Genomic DNA, 21,177 nt, shown 5'->3' on the forward strand with positions numbered 1-21,177 from the left:
GGGAGAACCAACTTATTAATATAGTGTCATCAATTAGAAATGTTAACTTCGAATCTGGTCAATGAAGAAGCATCGAAAGTCCAAGAGCTAATTCAAAAGCACGAAAAAGTTTTCCAAGATCTTCCAATGAAGTTGCCTCTTAAAAGAGAAATTGAGCATACAATCGAAGTTAAATCAGGATCAAACCCCATCAACATCAAACCATATCGATACCCACATCATCAAAAAACCGAAATTGAAAGATTAGTCCAGGATCTTTTAAAATGTGGCATTATCACAAAAAGTAGAAGTTTGTATGCTACTCCAGTTGTATTAGTTTGAAAGGAATATGGATCATTTAGATTATGCTCGATTATCGAGGACTAAACAAAATAACAATTAAAAACAAGTTTCCAATCCCTTCTATCGATGAAATGTTGGATGAACTACATGGAGCTAAATACTTTTCAAAATTGGACTTAAGGTTAGGGTATTACCAAATCAGAATAAGGTTGGAAGGCGTAGCAAAAATGACGTTTCGAACACTAAAGGTCATTACGAGTTTAAAGCAATGCCCTTCGGGTTAACCAATGCACCAACAATATTTCAAGCCACTATGAATGAGCTAGTCCATCCATATCTAAGGAATTTTGTGTTAGTGCTCTTTGATGACATTCTAATTTATAGTAAAACATGGAAGGAGCACCTACAACATTTGGAGCAAGTTCTTATTGTATTATAAGAGCATCAGTTCTATGCCAAGAAATCCAAATGCACTTTTGGGAAAGAAGAAGTAGAGTATCTCGGACCTATAATATCAAGGAAGGAGTAAAAGTAGATCCTACTAATATCAAGGCTATAAAAGAATGGCCCAAACCAATTCATATCTCTAAGCTAAGAGGATTCCTAGGATTGACGAGTATTATCGAAGATTTATTAAAAACCATGCCCATATAACCGCACCCCTAATGAACCTTCTAAAGAAGAACTCATTTCAATGGAATGATGAAACATAAAAGTGTTTTGAAGACTTGAAGGAAGTTATGTCTAATGCCCCTGTATTGGCAACTCCAGATTTCTCAAAACCATTTGTAATTGAGTGTGATGCTTCGGGTTTTGGCATAGGAGCAGTACTAATGCAGGATGGTCACCCAATCACGTTTGAAAGTAGGAAGCTCAATAAAAAAGAACGTCTCAAGTCTACATACAACAAGGAAATGCTTGCTATTATGCACGCATTAGCCAAGTGGAGACAATATCTCTTGGGAAGTAAGTTCTTAATACAAACAGATCATAATAGTCTTCAACATCTCCTCCAGCAGAAAACACTATCTACAAAACAACAAAAAATGGATAGAAAAAATCACTGCTTTCGACATGGATATATTACATAAGAAAGGGAAAGATAACGTAGTCGCTGATGCTTTGTCGGGGAAAGACGAAGAACCATCATTACTTGCAGTTTCAGTTGCTATTCTCGAATGGCTTAAGTGAATGTGCAAAAGATCCAGAAACAAGTGCTATAATCAATAACCTGCCTTAGATTTCAAAATTTGAATTGAAGAACGATATTCTATAGTACAGGGGAAGAATTTATCTGAATTCAAATTCCAAATTTAAAGCCAAGATTCTCAAAAAGTCACATGATTCACTGTCAGCCGGACATGTAGGATTATTTAAAACCTATTATAATGCACGTCAGTGATTCTTTTGGAAGGGAATGAGTAATGATATTCAAAAATATGTAGCAGAATGCAATAAATTCCAGAGGAATAAAAATGAAAATATTATGACACCTGGACTACTTCATCCTTTAAATATTCCGAATCAGAAATGGGAGGAAATATCAATGGACTTTATTGAAGGTTTACCTATATTTGATGGTAAGGATAAAATTCTTGTAGTAGTCGACAAACTCACCAAGTATGCTCACTTTATTGGAATGAGGAAATCAGACTTTGCAAAACAAATCCGTGAGATATTTTGCAAAAATGTTTACAAATTACATGGGTTTCCCAAGGTCATCGTGAGTGATAAAGATGACAAATTTAAGGGTAATTTTTGGAAGGAATTTTTCAAACATATAGGAACCTACCTCAACATGAGTTCAACCTACCATCCTCAAACATATGGCCAAACAAAGGTTGTCAATAAATGTTTAGAGGCCTACCTACATTATGGCATAAACAAACTCTCATGTACAGTTACAAAGCTCATAAATGGAAGGACTTTACTATCATTGAGACGAAATTTCTAGTTGTTAAAAACTAATTAGAAGAAACCCAAAAAGTTGTCCAAACTCTAAAAGAAAATCTAAATAATGCAAGAAATCGTATGAAGCAGCAAGTTGACTGAAACAAAACTGAGAGAGAATTTGAAGTTGGAGAATGGGTATTTGTTAAACTTTAGCCTTACAAGCAGTTGTCCTTAAAACAAAAGGGAAAAAACAAATTGGCACCAAGGTTTTATGGACCGTACCAGATCAACAAAAAGATCAACCAAGTAGCATACAATTTAAGCCTTCTTGATAAAAGTCATGTTCACAACATTTTCCATGTATCCTGCCTTAAAAAGGCACTTGGCGAACATCAATCAGCACAAACAACACTTCCGACTTTAGATGACAAAGGAAGGATCATTCTAGAACCAAAAGGTATCATTTCCATCAAGGAAAAGAAGCTGCGATCACGAGTAATCAAAGAATACCTAATCAAGTGGAAGGACTTACCAGAAGAAGAAGCTTCTTGCGAGACAAAAGCGTTTCGTCAACAACACCCGTCGTTACGTATGCTTTGAGGGCAAAACATCTTTTCAAGAGGGAGGCATTGTTGTGTAAAAATTAATCAAAGTCCGTAATTATTAATTTATTAGGCAAAGGGCATGATCTTTATCAAAGTCCGTAATTATTAATTTATTAGGCAAAGGGCATGATCAAAGATCATGCCCATTCACCAAGAGGCACCCAAGTCAGTATTTAAGCCAGGGGCCTCCCACATTTGTAATCATCTCTCAATTTATTAATAAAATATATATATTTACTCAGAGAATAACAAAGTTTCTACTCTAGTTGACCATGCCAATGAAACTCAAGGCTATTGGGAGTGAGAGTAGGAAGTGCAATTTTGAAAAGGCTTCTGAGAGTGGAGTGTTTGGGGAGTGCATTTTATATAATACATATTTTAATGTATTTTGATGCATATATATTTAGAAAACATGCAGAATGCCCAATCAACTGCAGAAAACTTGAAAACATAGATTTAACTACTGGATTAATAACGATCGTTAAAGCATCAACCTTTTAGTACACATATAGTATCAATCATCCAGTTGTTATTACTTGTAACATGTAACATTGTCATCAAATGATCAACCATCAACCACAACACAACCTTCAAGTTTCAACATATATAATTCGTCATCAACAAATTGTAACATATAACATCAACCACAAATTCAAAGAGAACATCATATTCATTACCAAAGATTTGTAAGATTTAGTCAACAGTGCAAAGTTAGGTTCAAAGTTCAAAGATTGAACTTTAACTATCATATAGTGTTTACAAAATAAGCCCTAATAAAGACAAATTACTAAGTTCTAGAGACTACTTCTAAACAAGAGAAAAGAAGAGATCTAGTATCTACTAAGTTTTCCTCTTGCCACAAGAAAATATGAGTTTTCTTTCGGTTGCTTTGAAGAAGAGGAGCATGAGTAGTTGGAAGTGTATGTGGAATGCAATCAGGAGCTACATGGTCCCCAAGTAACATTGGACATTGTGAACTCAAGGAAAGTCCTTACATTTGGATAATTGCTAACGAATGGGGGTGACATCTCTGCTCCATGAATACGATCACCATTATGATCACCCAAAATTTCATCTTCCAAGGGCTCTAAAACTATGGCTACATCCTTCCAATTAGCCTCCTCTAGATTGTTGTCCTTCGGTAACTAACAATAATGGGACAACAACCTCAAGTTATAGTGCACATAAACCAAGCTTTTTTCCTGGTCTACATTCAGGTTGTTTCTCTTCACACCATGCATTAATCTATAGGTGCTCCAACACCTCTCTGCGAAAGAAGTGTTATCAACTTGTGAAAGCACACTCACTACCAATTGATGCAGATGTGTGGTAGAGGAGCAATACACGTTTCACTATTTGATAGGATTCAACCTATCTCAATCATGAGTTGCATGCAAGTTAGAAAAGACTTCATGTTCATTGATGTACTTGCTCTATTGGCTTTGTACTTGAGCACACTCCTCTTCATTAGGAACCAACTTGTATAGTACAAGCATATACACATTTTGTACGTATGGGTCCGTGTTATTTTTTTCCTAACCCCACCTTGAGGTGTTGGATGGGTGAACCAAAATGGAGAATAATATGTGGGTGTAATGATATATGCTAAGGCATGGGGTGGAACATTTTCATTATCCCACCTCTTGATCATGTGTTTATGGATATGATCATAGTACTCAACAATGTCTTTGATTTGGCATGGCATGCCATCCATCTACTCATACGCCTCTCTATCATTGCTTGATTTATATCTACAAAGTGAATCATATTATAAATGGGCTTGGTGCAATGTAGAACATACCCATCTTGTTGCCAAAACTGACCAACAAACACCGTTACCTCCACTTCTTGAAGTTCATGTCTATTAGATGTGTATTCAACGCTGTCTTGCAAACCTCACAATGAATCACTTGAGACATTACTAGGTAATGCCTCTCTTACTTGCAAAAGGTGCTTGAAGGTGAGGTAATAACTAGCAAATATGATCTTTGCAATCTTTAGTAGTTCCAACTTAGAGTGATTGCAGAAAATGTGGTGGGCCATGCTATGACTGGCAATAAATTTTATCATTTTTTCCCCTCTTGTACAATGCAACAATCTATTTATAATCATGGTCTGTCATCTTAACAATATCATGCATTAAGAAGTTCAATGTGTGAACCAAACACCTTGAACAAAATATGTTAGGGTACATATCCTCAGTGATTGCTCTTGCTACCTTACAATTAGAAACATTATTAATGATAACTTGAATGACATTAGCCTCGAGGGTTAGCTTAGTTGGTCGAGCTCTCTTCATTAAAAACACCTCTGTTATTGAGAGGTCACATTTTCAATTCTTTCAACACTCTCGGGGTCAGGCTCTGTGGTTAAGATGGTAGTAAGTGATCTTGTCGGGTAGATCTTCCTGGTACAATATTTCGTGAATGTAGTGGTCACTGTTCTCTTGTAAAGTTCTTGACCTCTGTTGGCTACAAATTGATAACACTAATATATATATATTTTTTTCATATTCTCTGAGTTCTGTTGATTGCTAGTTGTATTGGTTTTACTTGTTCGCTGATAAGTTTTGTTTATTTGTGATATAAATAGTTTGGTGGAGCTCCTACACCTCTACGTGCATGTAGTGACTCAAACCCTCGTAACAATCAACAAATACTAAATAGGAAAGTAAGAAACAATGCTATTTCTCTATTATTGAAATAACAAGCTAATTATTACATGCCTGGATCGTTCTGGCCTCATCTGCAGTTTGGAATTGAAGCTGCCAGTAGGATTGGATTTCACCTCAATCTCTCAGCCCTTGTGCTCCCTGTGCATGGGCTTAAAACTAGTGTGATATTGGTTTTTGTTTGGAATCAACTCGGTCACAAAGCATACACTTGCCAAATTCCCCTTTGATTCATTGTCATTGCCCCCTCAATTCCCCAGGCTCCCGATTGCTTGTTCTTGATCCCCTTCTTTGATCCCTGCGTGTGCTCCTTGACTCTGATTAGGGGTTCAGACTGGAGATTGGAACCACTGTAGGCCCACAACAACCTGGTAATTTACTCTTGGGCATATGCAAATCTCCTACGACGAGCATCATTCAACAACCATGCAACTCACGTCATTCGGCCCCTCCGAACTGTCACGTAACACCACTCACACTTCAGCTTCCTATGTCACAAATCGTATGCCCTTGTTGTGCGTACTGGTTGTATCTCTCGTTCTAAGTGCAGTGGACCTCCCAATAGGACCACGTAATCTGCTACTTAGTAATGCGGGACCCCACCCCTGAGTATACAATGACTTGGGCCAACTTTTTCCATGGACAAGGTGGCTTGAGAATGCACTTGCCACGCCCCACCACATTTAACAACTGCGCAGACCCCCCTGAGTGTAACTTGGGCCTTATCACATTGTCTAGCTTCACTTGAATGTTTTGACAGAGTTTGTGGTCTCTTTACAGTGCAACCTTCGCTTTGAACACACTGCCGATGATGTATTCCTCCATGACTGTTACAACAAATTCACACAACCCTTACATATAACTCCCACATTGTGATAGGTTTGCAAGATATGGGTCCATCTTTTTGTGTGCACCCATAGACTGGGCCCAATGGTTATCTCCTGCGCAGCTAAAGACGAAAGAACTCCCCCCCGCAGCAGACTGATCACTTGTCCTAGGTCCATGTTGTGACCTCAGTCGCGTCTTCTCTGTCACCTGAGCTCCACAAGAACCTTGCCTACAATTCACTGTCGCACCCCTGTCACAGAGTGGTATAGTCTACGGATTTGCAAGTCGGACATACATCATTTGATCAACTAACTCGGATTATTGAGCTATTGGCTTGAGCTTCTACACGGTTGAATGTGATGAGAGATCGATGTGATCCCTCTTCCAAAACTAGATTTACTTCCTAGGGTTTCTGTTCGAGGAAGGAATGAGATGCGATGCTCTCCCATGAATTTCCAAAAATACAGAAATGCATAATCATGAGAGGAAAATTTGATTTTCCTCTTTTAATCCCTCTATTCTCATTTTCCCACCTTTCTCCAATTTGAATTTATTTTTCCCTTTCTTTTAGTTTATTTAATTTTCTAATGTTTTCTTGTCACTTTTATTTTTTTGTCACTTAAGACGTCACTTTAATAAGTCATATGACCCATGACGCTTTATTTACTAGTTGATTCCCTTTATTAATGTTTCTCATACGACTCTAGCCCTCGGAAGTCAAGAATGAGCTAGTGAGTCATCCCTCTACCGATCGTTCGAGAGGGGACATTACATCTCCGAGGAGCATGAACCACATAGAAAAAAGAACTTGAATCAAATTGTAAAGACCAATTTATTGAATGGTTTTGATTAAAAGTTCTCCAATATTGATAGTAGTCTTGTAATGATTTGAGTAATCATGGGATAAAAGGAACACTGCACCACTGGCAAACACACCCAAAATATTTAACAATGGCTTGCCTTCAACATTTGTCCAACCATTAGATACAGTGGATAGCCCATGTTCATTCCCATCATTTATAAATTTTCCTAGAGCACTGTGGATTTCAGCTCTTACCTTGTCAAGTCTGATGGTTCTAGCTTTGTCATACTCGGGGCTTCTGTATCCTTTAGGGCCACCATCAATGGCTTGTATCATTTCATGCCCAAGTTGCACGCAATGTGTACTAGTCTCGGAGCTGGGAATGCTTGGAAACACAACCCGCCCAATATGGGTATGGTGTGGTGGAATGTGGTGTGTTTGTATATATATTACTTCATTTTATTTTATTTTTAAAATAACAGATTATCTTGCAATAAAATAAGAATAATAAGATGATTTGTAGGTAGGTTTAGAAATGCCATAGAGGTTAATTTGTCTTCATTTAACTTAGATTAATTCTTTTAAGACTTCCTATGAGTCCCACACCTCATGGGCATATGGATGTTTCCATGGTGTTTCTGAGTTTCCACAAGTTTTTGTCACTGTTATTTGGGCAATTTAGGAGTTTCATGCCAATAAGGTGAGCAAAGAACATTGAATGGTACACCATTTGCATGGAGAAATGTCAAAATTTTTGCATCTACGTCATCCCTACAACCTTGGTCAAGGAAGTCTGATATTTATGTATTCCGTGAATTCACATGTGAGAATCCACTAGCATGGAGGGATGGGAATTGACCATTGAACATTCTTGTGAGCCCAATGTTTGACTCTTATATTGAACCCTTGATTTTATGGATTTGTTTGTGCAGTCTCCTCTTCTTTCTTTGTTTCTATTTTTGATTGACATATGCTCACGGGTTTTGACTCCTGAAGTCTTACCATCATCCCATAGGGATGCTTTTTCACATGGGTGTAATGTACTTATGTAAGTTTTGTGACAATGTGAGCATTAAATTTGATGGCTCCACCCCATTTCCCTTCTCCAAGCTTTGTCACATACTTCCACAAGGGTGTTGAGCTCTCTTTGGGTTTTTTCTTATCATCACTATCATTTTCATTATCATCATGATTTTCCATTTCTTCCTCTTCTTCATGGTATGTGCTGTCTACTTCTAGTTCTTCCTCACCATCACTAGTATTTCGACATCCCAACACCACCATCGTAATAAAAAAATGGAACCAAAAGGATATACCATTGGCATACCCATCATGCTTGTTGAATCTTAAGAATAACCTGTTGCTTGTAATAGAATGATGGAAAAGGAGAGATGGGAAATTATGGAAGAGAAAATTTGAGCATTCAACATAGTAAATATACTAGTTTACAACACATGGAAAAGAATTAAAAACCAAACAAGAGTGAGCTTTAGAGCCTACCTATTCAGCTCTCCAATGGTTGTTGAATGTAATTATGGTAGCCTTCAATCTCTCGTAGCTTTCAGTTTTCATTCCAAGCTCTCACAAATCTGTTCGTCAACAACTAGTAAACAACCCACTCAAAACCCTAGTAGAGATGAGTGAAATGAGTGAACTGAGAAATAGAATGAGAGAAAATGGAGTGAGTGTTTTGATCCACCATGGAGCCCTAGCCATGCCTAAACTAAGCTTTTGCAACCTTGTCTTGGTTTCCACAAGAAAAAAAAGGCCAAATTCGCTTCATCATGCGGGAGTGCTCACGGAGTATTGAGGGAGCCTTGTTTGAGCTCTTGGGAGCTTCCTAGGAGTGCTGCTCCCTAAAGCTCCCTGAGAGGGTGGGGAGCATCTTTTTTTCCAAAGGGAGCATGCTCCTAAAAGATGCTTCCAGAAGGGAGCATTCATGAAGTATGCTTTGAAGGGCACTTCTTGTATGTCCCCTCTAGTAGCGTACTTTGGGAGCGAAGCATGCGGCTGGGGTGGGGAGGGGGAGTGGGTGCTCCCTAATAGCATAGGATAATGCCAAGGCTTTTAGCTCAATGGGATTTTCAAATTTTTGTTATTAATATATTGTTATCCTATCCCATTCATCAAATAATTACCCCTAGGGAAATGTGTAGGGGAATATTATGACGATTATTAAAAATGTTGTTGTCGATAATAAGAAATGCGATAGCAAGATCAAGCATGCTTTGTGGGTGGATCTTATCACAAAGAAAGAATCCATAGGAAAGAGCCCTTTTAAATTTTGAGTTTGTGCATGAAATGGAGGTTACATTGGCTATTCATCTGAAAATTTCAGTATACCAGTTGCTGCAGCATTTCATGAAGTAGTTCAGGCAAGAGTAAATCAATTAGTGGAACTTGATGAGAATAGGTGCAAGACTTTGAATCATATGGTAAAAGGTAAAGAAAAAGTTAAAAGACACATTTGACTGAAAAGCTCGTCCAAGGTTTCTGCAAAATTGAGACCTGGTACTCATGTGGGACAAAAGAAGATAGAAGCTAGGAAAGCATGGCAAATTGAACAAGTTATCATTAGGCCTTTAGAGGACTGAAGACCATGCTATAGCAGATTCTTTTTGCCTCAGTGATTTGGATGGAGAAAAGATGCAACTACTTGTAAATGGGGAAATTCTGAAGATGTACTTTCTAGATGGCATTTGATGTCGTTGCTAGATTAGTAGAATAGGATGAATAAGGTGTTATGAGCAATAGATTATAGTACTACATTTCATGTTATGCTTGCAAGTTTTGCTTATTTCTTGTTGTAAAGCCATTTTTGACATCATGTATTAGATTTCATACACTTTATGTATTGCTTTTGATTTTTATTATGTGATGTTTCTGGGACTCTGAGTGAGATTCTTGCCCTACTGTATGGATCTTATCTCTTTCCATGTTGATCTGTATTAGGTATTTACAGAGTTCTCATGCACTCTTTGCTAAAGCACATGTCTCCATGTTGGAACTAGTGGCTGCTCATTATGATGTACGAGTATGATTTTGCACATCCTATCAACTGTGACAGATATTGCAAATGATTTAGACATATGATTGTCCTAATCTAGGGACATTTTATCAGTGTTGATAATATCGGCGATATATTGCCGAATATCGGAAATATCGCGATATTTTCGGCGAGCCGATATATCGCCGAGAAAATATCGCGATATTTTCGGGAGCCGAAAATATCGCGCGATTTCCGAAATATCGGCGATATTTTCGAAAATATCGCGCGACGATATAAAATATCGCCGGGCGTGTTTTTCCGCGGCTACAAAAAATGAAAATTGGTTTTTTTTTTCTTCATTTCTGTTTCTGAGTGTTGGAGAAGAAAGGGAAAGAGTTTTGTGGTGCTTGTCAAGGAGGGTTTGAAGATCAAACGACGATTATCACCACCAATTAAGATTTTTTTGTGGATCAAAGATTGAAGAATAGTGAGACAAACTTCATTTCTTCCATTAGCAGGTATGTTCTTAAAAACCCCTATGTTAATGATTTTTTCATAGATTTAGGGTTATGCTTGCTTGCCTCTTTGCCTACCAACATTTTGTTTCTTTGTTTTTTTCCATTTGCTATGATTTTCATGCCCATGAACCAATGCAAGGGTTTTCTCCATATTTGGACAACAAGCTTCATTTTTTTTTCAACTTTCTTATGCACCCTCTTATTGCCATTTTTCATTCACATTGCAAAATGCAAATAATGTAGTAATTTTTTTTGAATGAGGTTGTTATTACTTATTATTTTTGTTGGGGGGTTTAATGCCAATTTTTTGTTTTTTTTGTGCCCTAGGTTTGAATTAGTTCACTACAAATGTCAAATATGCCAAAAGCCTTGGACCCTTTTTGGGAGTATGGGGAGGCTGTTGGTGGGGCAAATCAGGCATATATATCGTGCAACTTGTGTGGGACCAAGATGTCGGGGGGGATTACACGATTGAAATACCATCTGGCTAAACTCTCTGCATATGATGCAGATGTGATGCCTTGTATGGTTTCTAGTGCAGAGGTTATACAAAAAGCTCGTGAAGCAATTGTTGAACAAGACAGAAAGAAAGCTGCTAGGGAGAGGCCAATGGTCTCAGATAGATAGCTGCTAGTTTTATTTGTTTTGCAACTTTTGCTACATATAAGTTTATGTAAAGTTTTGTAGATGTTCTATGCTAAGAGCAATTTCACTTTTCTCACAGCAATCATACAAGTAGATAAGCAAAATGCAGATAGAACATATAAGCAGATCTTACAGAAGACAAATCAGAAACAAGAAAAATGTATGTGTTCGTTTCGGCGGTCAACAGGATGCTTCAACCAGCAAAGTCTCCTTTGGTCAGCCAGCCCAGCATGTGTCACAACAACCCTCCAAGTAGCTCGTACTTTTAGGATGAGAGAGGAAGATGTGAGTTGTGTTATATTCAAATTCTCTCCAACTTTTCCTGTATATATATCCGTCAATGAGGGTGAGTGACACATCTGTTGGGCATGTGAGCCTACATTACAAAACTGGCCGACCTTGCACATATAATTTATTAAGAATAATAAATTCACAATATAAGTTTTGCTCATCGGATTAAGACTATTTTTATATGGATTTTACACCTCTCAGAAAGAGGAATCCAACAAAAATATTAGCCTCTTAATCTGAGCATCAGAACATGGAGTTTGGACCTAGTTGTCCAATTTTAACACTCCCTCTCAACTAGGGAGAACTCCATCTATTAGTGCAATTAACATCGTGAGTCATCCCGCCGAAACTTGCTTTGCTGGCTTCTTTATTTCAGAACAGAAGTGGGTCAGTCACAAAGACATCATTCCCCGACTGACATAGTCAGTCCAGAGGTCCCAGACCTCACAAATCTTGATCCCAGATCAAGTGGTTGGACCATGCCATCCTAGATAGAGAGTACGGCAATCTCTGATGCGTCCATCAGTCTTTGCTAATAGTCTCTAGCTTTTCCACACCTCATTGGCCAAATGAGAGGTACTTCCCATGAGCCCTGAACTCAATGGGTAGGATGCATACGGGGCACAGATTAAATGAGTGGCGAACCAGCTCAATAATCACAAGGGTGGGGCAGAAGCATTATGAGTGCTTATAGCTCCGAGAAGCTATCCCCAAAGCCCCCCAGAGCTCCCAGAGCTCATCGTCCAACAGGACCCACATCATAGGGTCTTTCCACGACACCAAGACTCTCACGGAAGGTTAGGAACTTGACCTTCCCCAGGGGCTTAGTGAGAATATCCGCGACCTGCTCATCAGTTCCTATATGATCGAGCCTTACGGCGCCTCGCTGTACCATATCCCGGATAAAGTGGTACCTGATATCAATATGCTTGGATCGGTCGTGGAACACAGGATTCTCAGTCATACGAATCCCTCTCTGATTATCACAGAGTATTACAGTGGTATCTAGCACATGTTGGAACAGCTCACTAAAGAGCTTCCTCAACCAAACTGCTTCACAACAGGCCATACTAGCAGCAATGTATTCGGCCTCCGCGGTGCTCAAAGCCACCGACTTCTGCTTCCTGCTCATCCATGAGATCGAAGCAGAACCAAGATTGAAACAGCATCCAGATGTGCTCTTACGATCCACCACACTGCCAGCCCAATCGGCATCAGTATATCCTCGGAGTATCACACTCCCGGCAGTGTATCTCAGCCCATGGTTTATCGTGCCCCGAAGATATCTCAAAAGATTCTTGGCACCAACCCAGTGAAAATGATGAGGCTCAACCATCTGTTGACTCAAAGTATTCACTGCAAAACATATGTCCGGACGGGTGTTCACTAAGAACATCAAAGCTCCTATGAGTTGACGATACTCAGTAGGATTTGCCAAGATAGGCCCTGCAGCGTTGCCACTCAACTTCTTAAAGTTGAGTTCCATTGGTGTCGACACGGACTTACAGTCCACCATCCCAAATCTTCCCAGAAGCTTCACAATATACTTTCCTTGAGAAAGGAAAATCTCTCCAGGTCTTTGCCAGACCTCCAGGCCTAGGAAATAGTGCATCAGTCCTAGGTCTTTCATCTTGAACTCAGCAGCAAGCTCCCTCTTACATTGATGAATGAGAGGGTCATCACCTGTCAGGAAGAGGTCATCCACATACAGCACTAGAATGAGAGGCTTTCCTTCCTCAACCTTAAAGTAAAGGTTTGGATCAGCATTGCTTCGAGTGAAGCCCAGCTTCATCAAGTAACTATCCATCCTCTCATACCAAGCTCTGGGTGCTTGCTTTAACCCATAGAGGGCTTTCTTCAACCTGCAGACATAAGTGTCTCGATCTTGAACTTCAAATCCCAGAGGTTGTTCTACATACACCTCTTCCTTTATTGCACCATGCAGAAAAGCGGTCTTGACATCCATTTGATGAAGGCTCCATCCTTGCGTAGCAGCAAGGGCTATGATGGATCGGATGGTGGTATATCGAGCCACAGGTGCAAATATATCGTCATAGTCAATTCCTTCCTTTTGAGAGAAGCCACGGGCAACAAATCTTGCCTTAAACTTTTCAGCACTCCCATCAGATCCATGTTTAATCTAGTAGAGCCATTTTGCGGTGACAACAGATTTGTCCTTTGGTCTCGGGACCACATCCCAGACATCATTCTTCATAATAGCCTCGTATTCTTTATGCATAGCATCCTTCTAGACTTGATGCTTGATGGCTTCCTCAAAAGATCCAGGTTCAGATTGTATAATAGTACTCATGGCAGCTAGATACCCTTGGTATCTACACGGCTTCTTGCTTTCTCGGAATGTTCCCCTTGGGGCAGCATGACCCTCAGCATCTTCGAGGGTGTCCCTGAGCCATGATGGCCTCTTTCCTAGAGAAGGGGAAGGATCAATAGGGTCCATTGGCTCTTCAACATCAGGCATAGTCTCATCCTGGTGTTCTTCCAGATTTCCAGGTCTTTCTTCATGGTTTTCTTCAGATCTAGGAAGATCTACTACTTTCTTCAGAGAAGCATCTTCGTCAAAAGTGACATCATGACTTATCTCTACTTCCCTTTGACCAGGTACATAGACTCTATATGCCTTAGAAGTCTCACTGTAGCCCACAAACATTCCTTTCTTCCCAGTAGCATCCAGCTTACTTCTCTTTTCTTTCGGCACATGAAAATAGACAGGACATCCAAAAATTCTAAAATGTGAGACATCAGGTTTCTTACTAGAGAAAACCTCTTCGGGAGTTTTGGAGTCCAAAGCGGAATGAGGGCATCGGTTTTGAATGTACACAGCAGTATTTGCAGCTTCTCCCCACAGGAACTTTGGAAGACCCTGGTCACATAGCATGGCACGGGCAGCTTCCACAATAGTCCTATTCTTGCGTTCAGCAATACCATTCTGCTCAGGAGTATATGCAGTGGTAGGCACTTCATTATGACAGCAGTGGAAGACACTTCATTATGACAGTCTTCAATCATGCTGAAGCATATCCTGATGCAGCATTCCTCAAATTGCTAGCTGCTCCAACAATTCTGGTTGCAGCCCCAAACTCCCTTGACTGTGATGAATGGCTGATTTGAACAATCTCCAAACAGTCCTAAGACAGCATCCCCAAGGTAACCATTGCTATGGTGCTATGGCCTGAGGCCTAGCACATGCAACACGGAAGAGAATGTCTTCAAAACATCACCAATGCAGCAACACTTGCAATCATCCTAACTGTGTATAAATACTGATTTATGAAGCAGACTGTGATACTGCTCCCTCTCATTACATCGAGATTGTGATGGTCAATGAGATTAGGACTGTGGCTTTACTTTCACCAATATTGTAACCAGGAAGGAGCACAGATACATATAAATATATATATACTGAGACTATTAGCAGAGCTGTTGTGATATCACTGATATACATATCAAGATTGCAAGGAGGCAGATCCATATACTGTGAGACTAACTGTGCCAAGACGGTAAGACTCCATTCACAGAAATGCTGAGATTAACATCACAAGAATTGTGACTATGCCGAGAATGAATCTAGCCCAGAATGCATATTAATACAGCGTCCTCATCCGAAGTCTTTTCTGCTCCATCCATCCAAGATCTATCTTGACTGCACCTTTAATTTACAGGTATGCTGAGAATGATACTAGCACAGAATTCCTTGCCATGAGACTAGCTCGGGTTATGACTGAGGCTTCTTCCACTAAGTCACTGCTACGATTAGATGACTGCGTGGAAAGTGTCTTCCTGACAGCGTATCTATATGGCTGTTTAGATGACAGTGTATCTCCATGCTAATATATGGCTGCGTATGAATTGTTTCCATGATTACAGTGTGTCTCCCATTACAGCATGAAGATGCCACTGTCTTCTTTTGCCTGCGGATATTTATGTCCTGCATAAGTGTCTCCATTGCATGCGAAGACTGCATCTATTCCTTCCTTACTGCGGCTTGATGGCATATATATTCCAGCGGTTATATATTCCTGCATATATATTCCTGCGTATATCATTGACTGCAGACAGCGTGGTGACTGCATACAATTATCCAGCATGAACATTGAGACTGCGTGGGTCATGAACAGGACTGCAAGTATATATGAACGAGTTCTTATATGAGTGCGTATACATGTGTGATTTCCAGTGGCTAAGATGACATGACAGCGTATGACTTTATTGTCATTTTCTCTATTCAGATGCTATGCGTATGACTGTATTGCTGTTTGCTTCATATACATATTTATTGTCAGCGTATACATGAACTCATAGACAGTGTGTTGAACAGCGTATATATAATGCAATCATGACTACGTGTATATATATTGACTGCGAGTATGTATATATGTTGCCTGAGTGTGAAATCTGAGCGTGTAAATATCTTCTCTATCGCTACAGACCTCTTCCTTGAACCCTATTCTCATTACCACGATTGCTTCTTTAGTTCTGCGGTTCCTTAATCAATCCGAGGACGCAGCCAAACCCTAGGTCCAACCTTGACTGCGGTTGACTGTAGCTTTATTCCTTACTGCGGCTCTATTATGATTGCGGCTTCGTTGTCTTGTGCGTATAGGTGTCATATGAATGACAGCGTATGAATCTTTATGCCCTGCGTAAAGAACAATGTATATAGGTAATACATCTCAGGACAACATATAAGTGTCGTGTAATTGTGTCCTTGACTGTGTTCGTATCTGTCCCATTAACTCCGTGTAAGGGTTTAGCGTATGAGTGCAATTTTCCTTTGACGGCGTTCATCCCTTGACTACGTTGCGTGTTGGGGCTTCTGGACAGCTTATGATGCTGCGTTCCCTTGACGGCTATACCTCAGGACTGCGGCTCCTCTTGCAGCTCCATGTATTTACAGTGGCTACACACAGCGTTTATCATGCGTGTGATGCATGTATATGCCTCCACGAGCAGCGATTATATGACTGCGTTGTGACTGTGTTGATGCGTGTATCCACGAGCAGCGATTATTATTCCAGCATATATAATGATATATATGTATATGCCATGACAACATGTATGTATAGCGTGTCTAATTCTGTGTATAAGTTTCTCCAGGACCATGACTGCGATGTACTGCGGCTTCATAGATTTAGCTGCGTCTATATTGATCTCTGTCTAGAGTTTAGGGCATCACATCACGTGAGAAATCTTGAGGAAAAGCGAGGAGAATATAGACCATGTGAGCTCTTGTCCTGTAATGAATGCGAGCTAGAATTCTAAACCATCAAAGAGAAGAACTCGAACCTATCTGAAATCTCAGAACCATCCATTTCCTGCGTATACATAACTCCAGCGTATAATTGCACAGCGTATGACTTCACGACTGCGTTCTCCGTTAGGGCATCATACTAGGCCGGCGTAATCTATGTGAATCTCCTTCTCCAAAAACCCAAGACGTGGAGAGGAGATCACTTGAAGTGAGTTTGTCTTCACCTCAGCTCTGATACCATGTAAAGTTTTGTAGATGTTCTATGCTAAGAGCAATTTCACTTTTCTCACAGCAATCATACAAGTAGATAAGCAAAATGCAGATAGAACATATAAGCAGATCTTACAGAAGACAAATCAGAAACAAGAAAAATGTATGTGTTCGTTTCGGCGGTCAACAGGATGCTTCAACCAGCAAAGTCTCCTTTGGTCAGCCAGCCCAGCATGTGTCACAACAACCCTCCAAGTAGCTCGTACTTTTAGGATGAGAGAGGAAGATGTGAGTTGTGTTATATTCAAATTCTCTCCAACTTTTCCTGTATATATATCCGTCAATGAGGGTGAGTGACACATCTGTTGGGCATGTGAGCCTACATTACAAAACTGGCTGACCTTGCACATATAATTTATTAAGAATAATAAATTCACAATATAAGTTTTGATCATCGGATTAAGACTATTTTTATATGGATTTTACACCTCTCAGAAAGAGGAATCCAACAAAAATATTAGCCTCTTAATCTGAGCATCAGAACATGGAGTTTGGACCTAGTTGTCCAATTTTAACAGTTTATAACTCATGATGATGAAATACTTTTAAAGTTTTATATATGTGATGTTGTTTTGTTTGAGTCCTTGATTGGATCACTATCAGAGATCAGCAGGATATGTGACATTGTGATGTTATTTTGTTTGAGTCCTTGATTGGACAATTATCAATTTATCACTATGAGGGATCAGCAGGATATGTGATGTTATTTTGTTTGAGTCCTTGATTGGACAATTATCAGGGATCAGCAGGATATTTTTGCCGATATTGCCGATAAGATATTTTCTGGACCCTCGCCGATATTTTCCTGATACCGATATTATCAACACTGCATTTTATGGGTGCAAACACTTTCTCTGGCATTACAATTTTGGTTCTCCCAACTTCTAAACGATTAAGTGTGTGATGTCTAGAGGAAAGTGGAACTGCATTTGCCCAATAGAAATTCTAGGCACTAGACTTGCTTTCTAACGCTTTAAAGTTCATAATTTTACTCATTTACTTTGCTGGTATGAAATCTGAAATAGATAGAAGCAAAATCGGAGTTCAGATTTCATTCCATGAGCCACGTGAGGCCTTTTTATTGGCCGATTTGAGATCTGTATTTAAGACATAAAAATCCGTTTACTTAGATTTCATATACCCAGCAAAAAACTCCTTTTGCTGGCTCAAAATCTGAAAATTCTAAAGTCTAAAATCTGACTTCAGATTTCAACTTATAAGCCCAATATTCTCTTTCTTTAGTTAGGCTTGTTTAGATCAGATATCATAATAAAGGCAGATTTATACTGAGCCTCTTGAAACCCCTTTGTTTTATCTATCGTTATTCAAGACTTACTATTTAGGGATTCCCCCCGTGAGTTGGAAAGGAACCAACCAAAAGAGTGGGAGAGGGTTATTGTGGTGACATTGGATAAGCTTTCGAAGTTGACCTTAGTTCTTCAATTTGGAATTAGGACTTTGACATGTTGGCGTAGGGTTTGAGTGGTAACAAGTCCCATAAAATATTGTTTGATTGAGTATATTGATGTGTATATTAATGTAAGAGCCGTTTATGTTCATATACTTCAAATTCTATTTGACTACCATAATTATAAATATGATAGGGTACTCGGTACTTGAACCATATCTACCATTTGCCATTTTGTTGATTAATTTACAGGTGATATATCTTCCCTATCACAATAGGCAATATATTTATAGCACCCCTAATTAATTAGGTGGCTTAACTACCTAACTCCTAACATTGAATTAGTTAAATAATAATAATAATAATCTACTTATAAGGCCATGGCCAAGACAAATACTAAATTGGTGTATGAGATCACCTTGTTTTGTGGGACAAGGGACCTGCCTCCAGGAAGCGATTTGACTATGAAAGTTGTTGAAGGTGTACGTACTCTACCTCCCTTTGGATTTGAATCTGTGACCTCTTAGAAGAAAACACTATGTTCTTAACCACCAGACCCAATCAAGCTGTACTATAATAATAATCTAATTTTAAGGTCACGGCCAAGCTAGACTCCAAATTGTTGTATGAGACCCCCTTGTTTGTAGAACAAAGGACCCCCCTCCGTGCAGCTATTTGACTCTAAATTCTACAGAGATGTGCATACTCTGCCTCACTTTGGATTTGAACCTGTGACCTCTTAGGAGGAAGCACATGTTCTTAACCATATAAAGTGACATACGTACTCTTGTCTCCTAATAACACTTTATTGGTTGTTGCCACTCTTAACATGTTGAAAGGAATAATAAGTTTGTTATAGATGAAAACATATTTTTAATGATTTCTTTGTTTGGTATGGATATTGGGTGCTTTGTAAAGGACATTTCAGTAATGTATTTTCTTCATATGCAATGCTTATTTTATATTTTCTTCAAACAGAGGCCCAGTGCAAGAGATCTTCTAAAACTCCGATTCATCAAAAGTGCCAGAAAAAGCCCAAAGCTTCTTGAAAGAATAAGGTTAGTATGTTGGTTGCACAGAAGATGTGGATTTTGAATTACAACTTTCTTCTGGCAGCTATGGGAGGGATACAGAGAATGAAATGAATTATATGCTTGCATATTGTTAGTGCTATCAATTTAGGCTGGTACACTCTTAAGGATGGTGTAACCAAATGCCAATTCTAATATACTGTCAGTCTTCAGAAAGTTAGGGTATGTCCAAAATTATAACCTGTTTTAGTCTCGTGTGTTACGTATTTCAACATGCAAATATTGAATCCACATGCACCTAACTGAATTCACAGAGACCGCCCAAAGGTTCAAGTTAGGCAAGGCAAAGAGACGCAGAGACTAGATCACACGTTTTTGGATGGTAGTAATGAAAAAATGAGAGTTCCTAAGGGACTAAAAGAAGATGAACCTTTGCTTTTCAGGTGTTTCAGCTAATCTTGACTCTTATCTTATCAGTAGTTTCTTTTAGACTGCCTGAGGTTCAGAGGTTCATTAATCCAATATTTCATTGTTTTGTAGTCGTGGAAAGAGTGAAAGAAATGCTAGCTGGGATTTTAGTACTGCAGGCAGCCTTGGTACGGGGACAGTTCGCAGTGCAGTAAAGCCTCCATTTCTTGCTGGAAATAGAGAAAGAAAGTTTGAAGGAACATCTAATCAAACTGTTGCGAGGGTTTCATCAGACCGAGTAAATGAATGGCATTCTCTCTCAAGCTCTTCCAATGTATCTCAAGAAACATCTGTAAAATTTGATCATGCAGAAGGCTCTTCTGGAATTCAAGAACAAAGGGAAGCTTTCTCTTTGGAAGATGTAAGGCTTCTTATAATTTTAATTATTAAAGTGGAATCAGCCATGTTCACAATAGGCCTACAGTTCCAGGCTGAATACTTTTATATGCAGGGGAAATTATCTGTTAGCAGCACTGGCACTATGGTGACTGTTCACTCTCCTAGAGAAGGACAGACAGCCTCAGTTTTGACTGATCAAAGTTCCTTTCTGGTATGCTCCTTTGTCTAACATGTTTCATATTGGAGTAACAGACGGGGCTCTCTTCTTGCTCTCCATTTCCTTGCTTTATTTGATTTGGGTTGTCCTCATCTTACAGTTTAGCAGTGGTATATCTAGTGATGATGTGTCCACTAGTGGCACAATTATCATGAGGAACAAGCCCGATGACCCAGACAATATTAGCAGAATTCCAAGATCTAGACCGGGATATCAAGAAAAGCCTTCAATCATATCGCAGGAAGACAGTGCAACTAACCTTGCAGAGGTAAAGGCCTTGTTTCGTCATCTTACTATATGTTCTATGATTTCATAAGATATTAGTTTATTTTAAGATTTCTGTTTGCCAGGCAAAGGCTGCATTGTTGGCTGGGTTCAAAAGGGGAAATCCTAGAGATAAGCATGCTCCGCCCAAGGCTCACATGAATGGATTTGAGTCGAAACTTACAGAAAGATCAACTAGTACAGATCCAACAAGGTATTGCTGGATTTTTACTAAAACCAGTCGTATGTAGATATTGACTGCTTGATTGCATTTTCCTTACTTGACATGTAATTGATTTGCTGCAGTGCTTCCTTATGGAACTGTTGTCTTTGCCTGAATGAAATATCAGAGAAAGGAATTCAATTTGATGCATGAAGCTAATTACA

General features: G+C 39.3%; 1 protein-coding gene across 6 annotated transcripts in view; it reads left to right on the plus strand.

Annotated features, from left to right (window-relative positions):
- LOC149250282 (uncharacterized) overlaps positions 1-21,177 on the plus strand; it is a 311,236-nt gene that overhangs the window by 224,554 nt on the left and 65,505 nt on the right. For all 6 annotated transcript variants that reach the window (XR_016266820.1, XM_089459000.1, XM_089459001.1 and 3 more), the window contains 6 exons: positions 19,450-19,529; positions 19,817-19,945; positions 20,043-20,331; positions 20,422-20,520; positions 20,627-20,794; positions 20,877-21,004. Coding sequence is in view for 5 of the 6 variants with exons in the window: in XM_089459000.1 (XP_089315126.1) it covers positions 19,450-19,529; positions 19,817-19,945; positions 20,043-20,331; positions 20,422-20,520; positions 20,627-20,794; positions 20,877-21,004 (893 nt within the window). In the remaining variant the exon portion in view is untranslated. The remainder of the gene's footprint in view (positions 1-19,449; positions 19,530-19,816; positions 19,946-20,042; positions 20,332-20,421; positions 20,521-20,626; positions 20,795-20,876; positions 21,005-21,177) is intronic.

The sequence above is a fragment of the Pinus tabuliformis genome, chromosome 7 (genome assembly GCF_031772625.1).
Source record: "Pinus tabuliformis cultivar Carrire ecotype Pingquan chromosome 7, CPIR1, whole genome shotgun sequence".
Lineage (NCBI taxonomy): Eukaryota > Viridiplantae > Streptophyta > Pinopsida > Pinales > Pinaceae > Pinus > Pinus tabuliformis.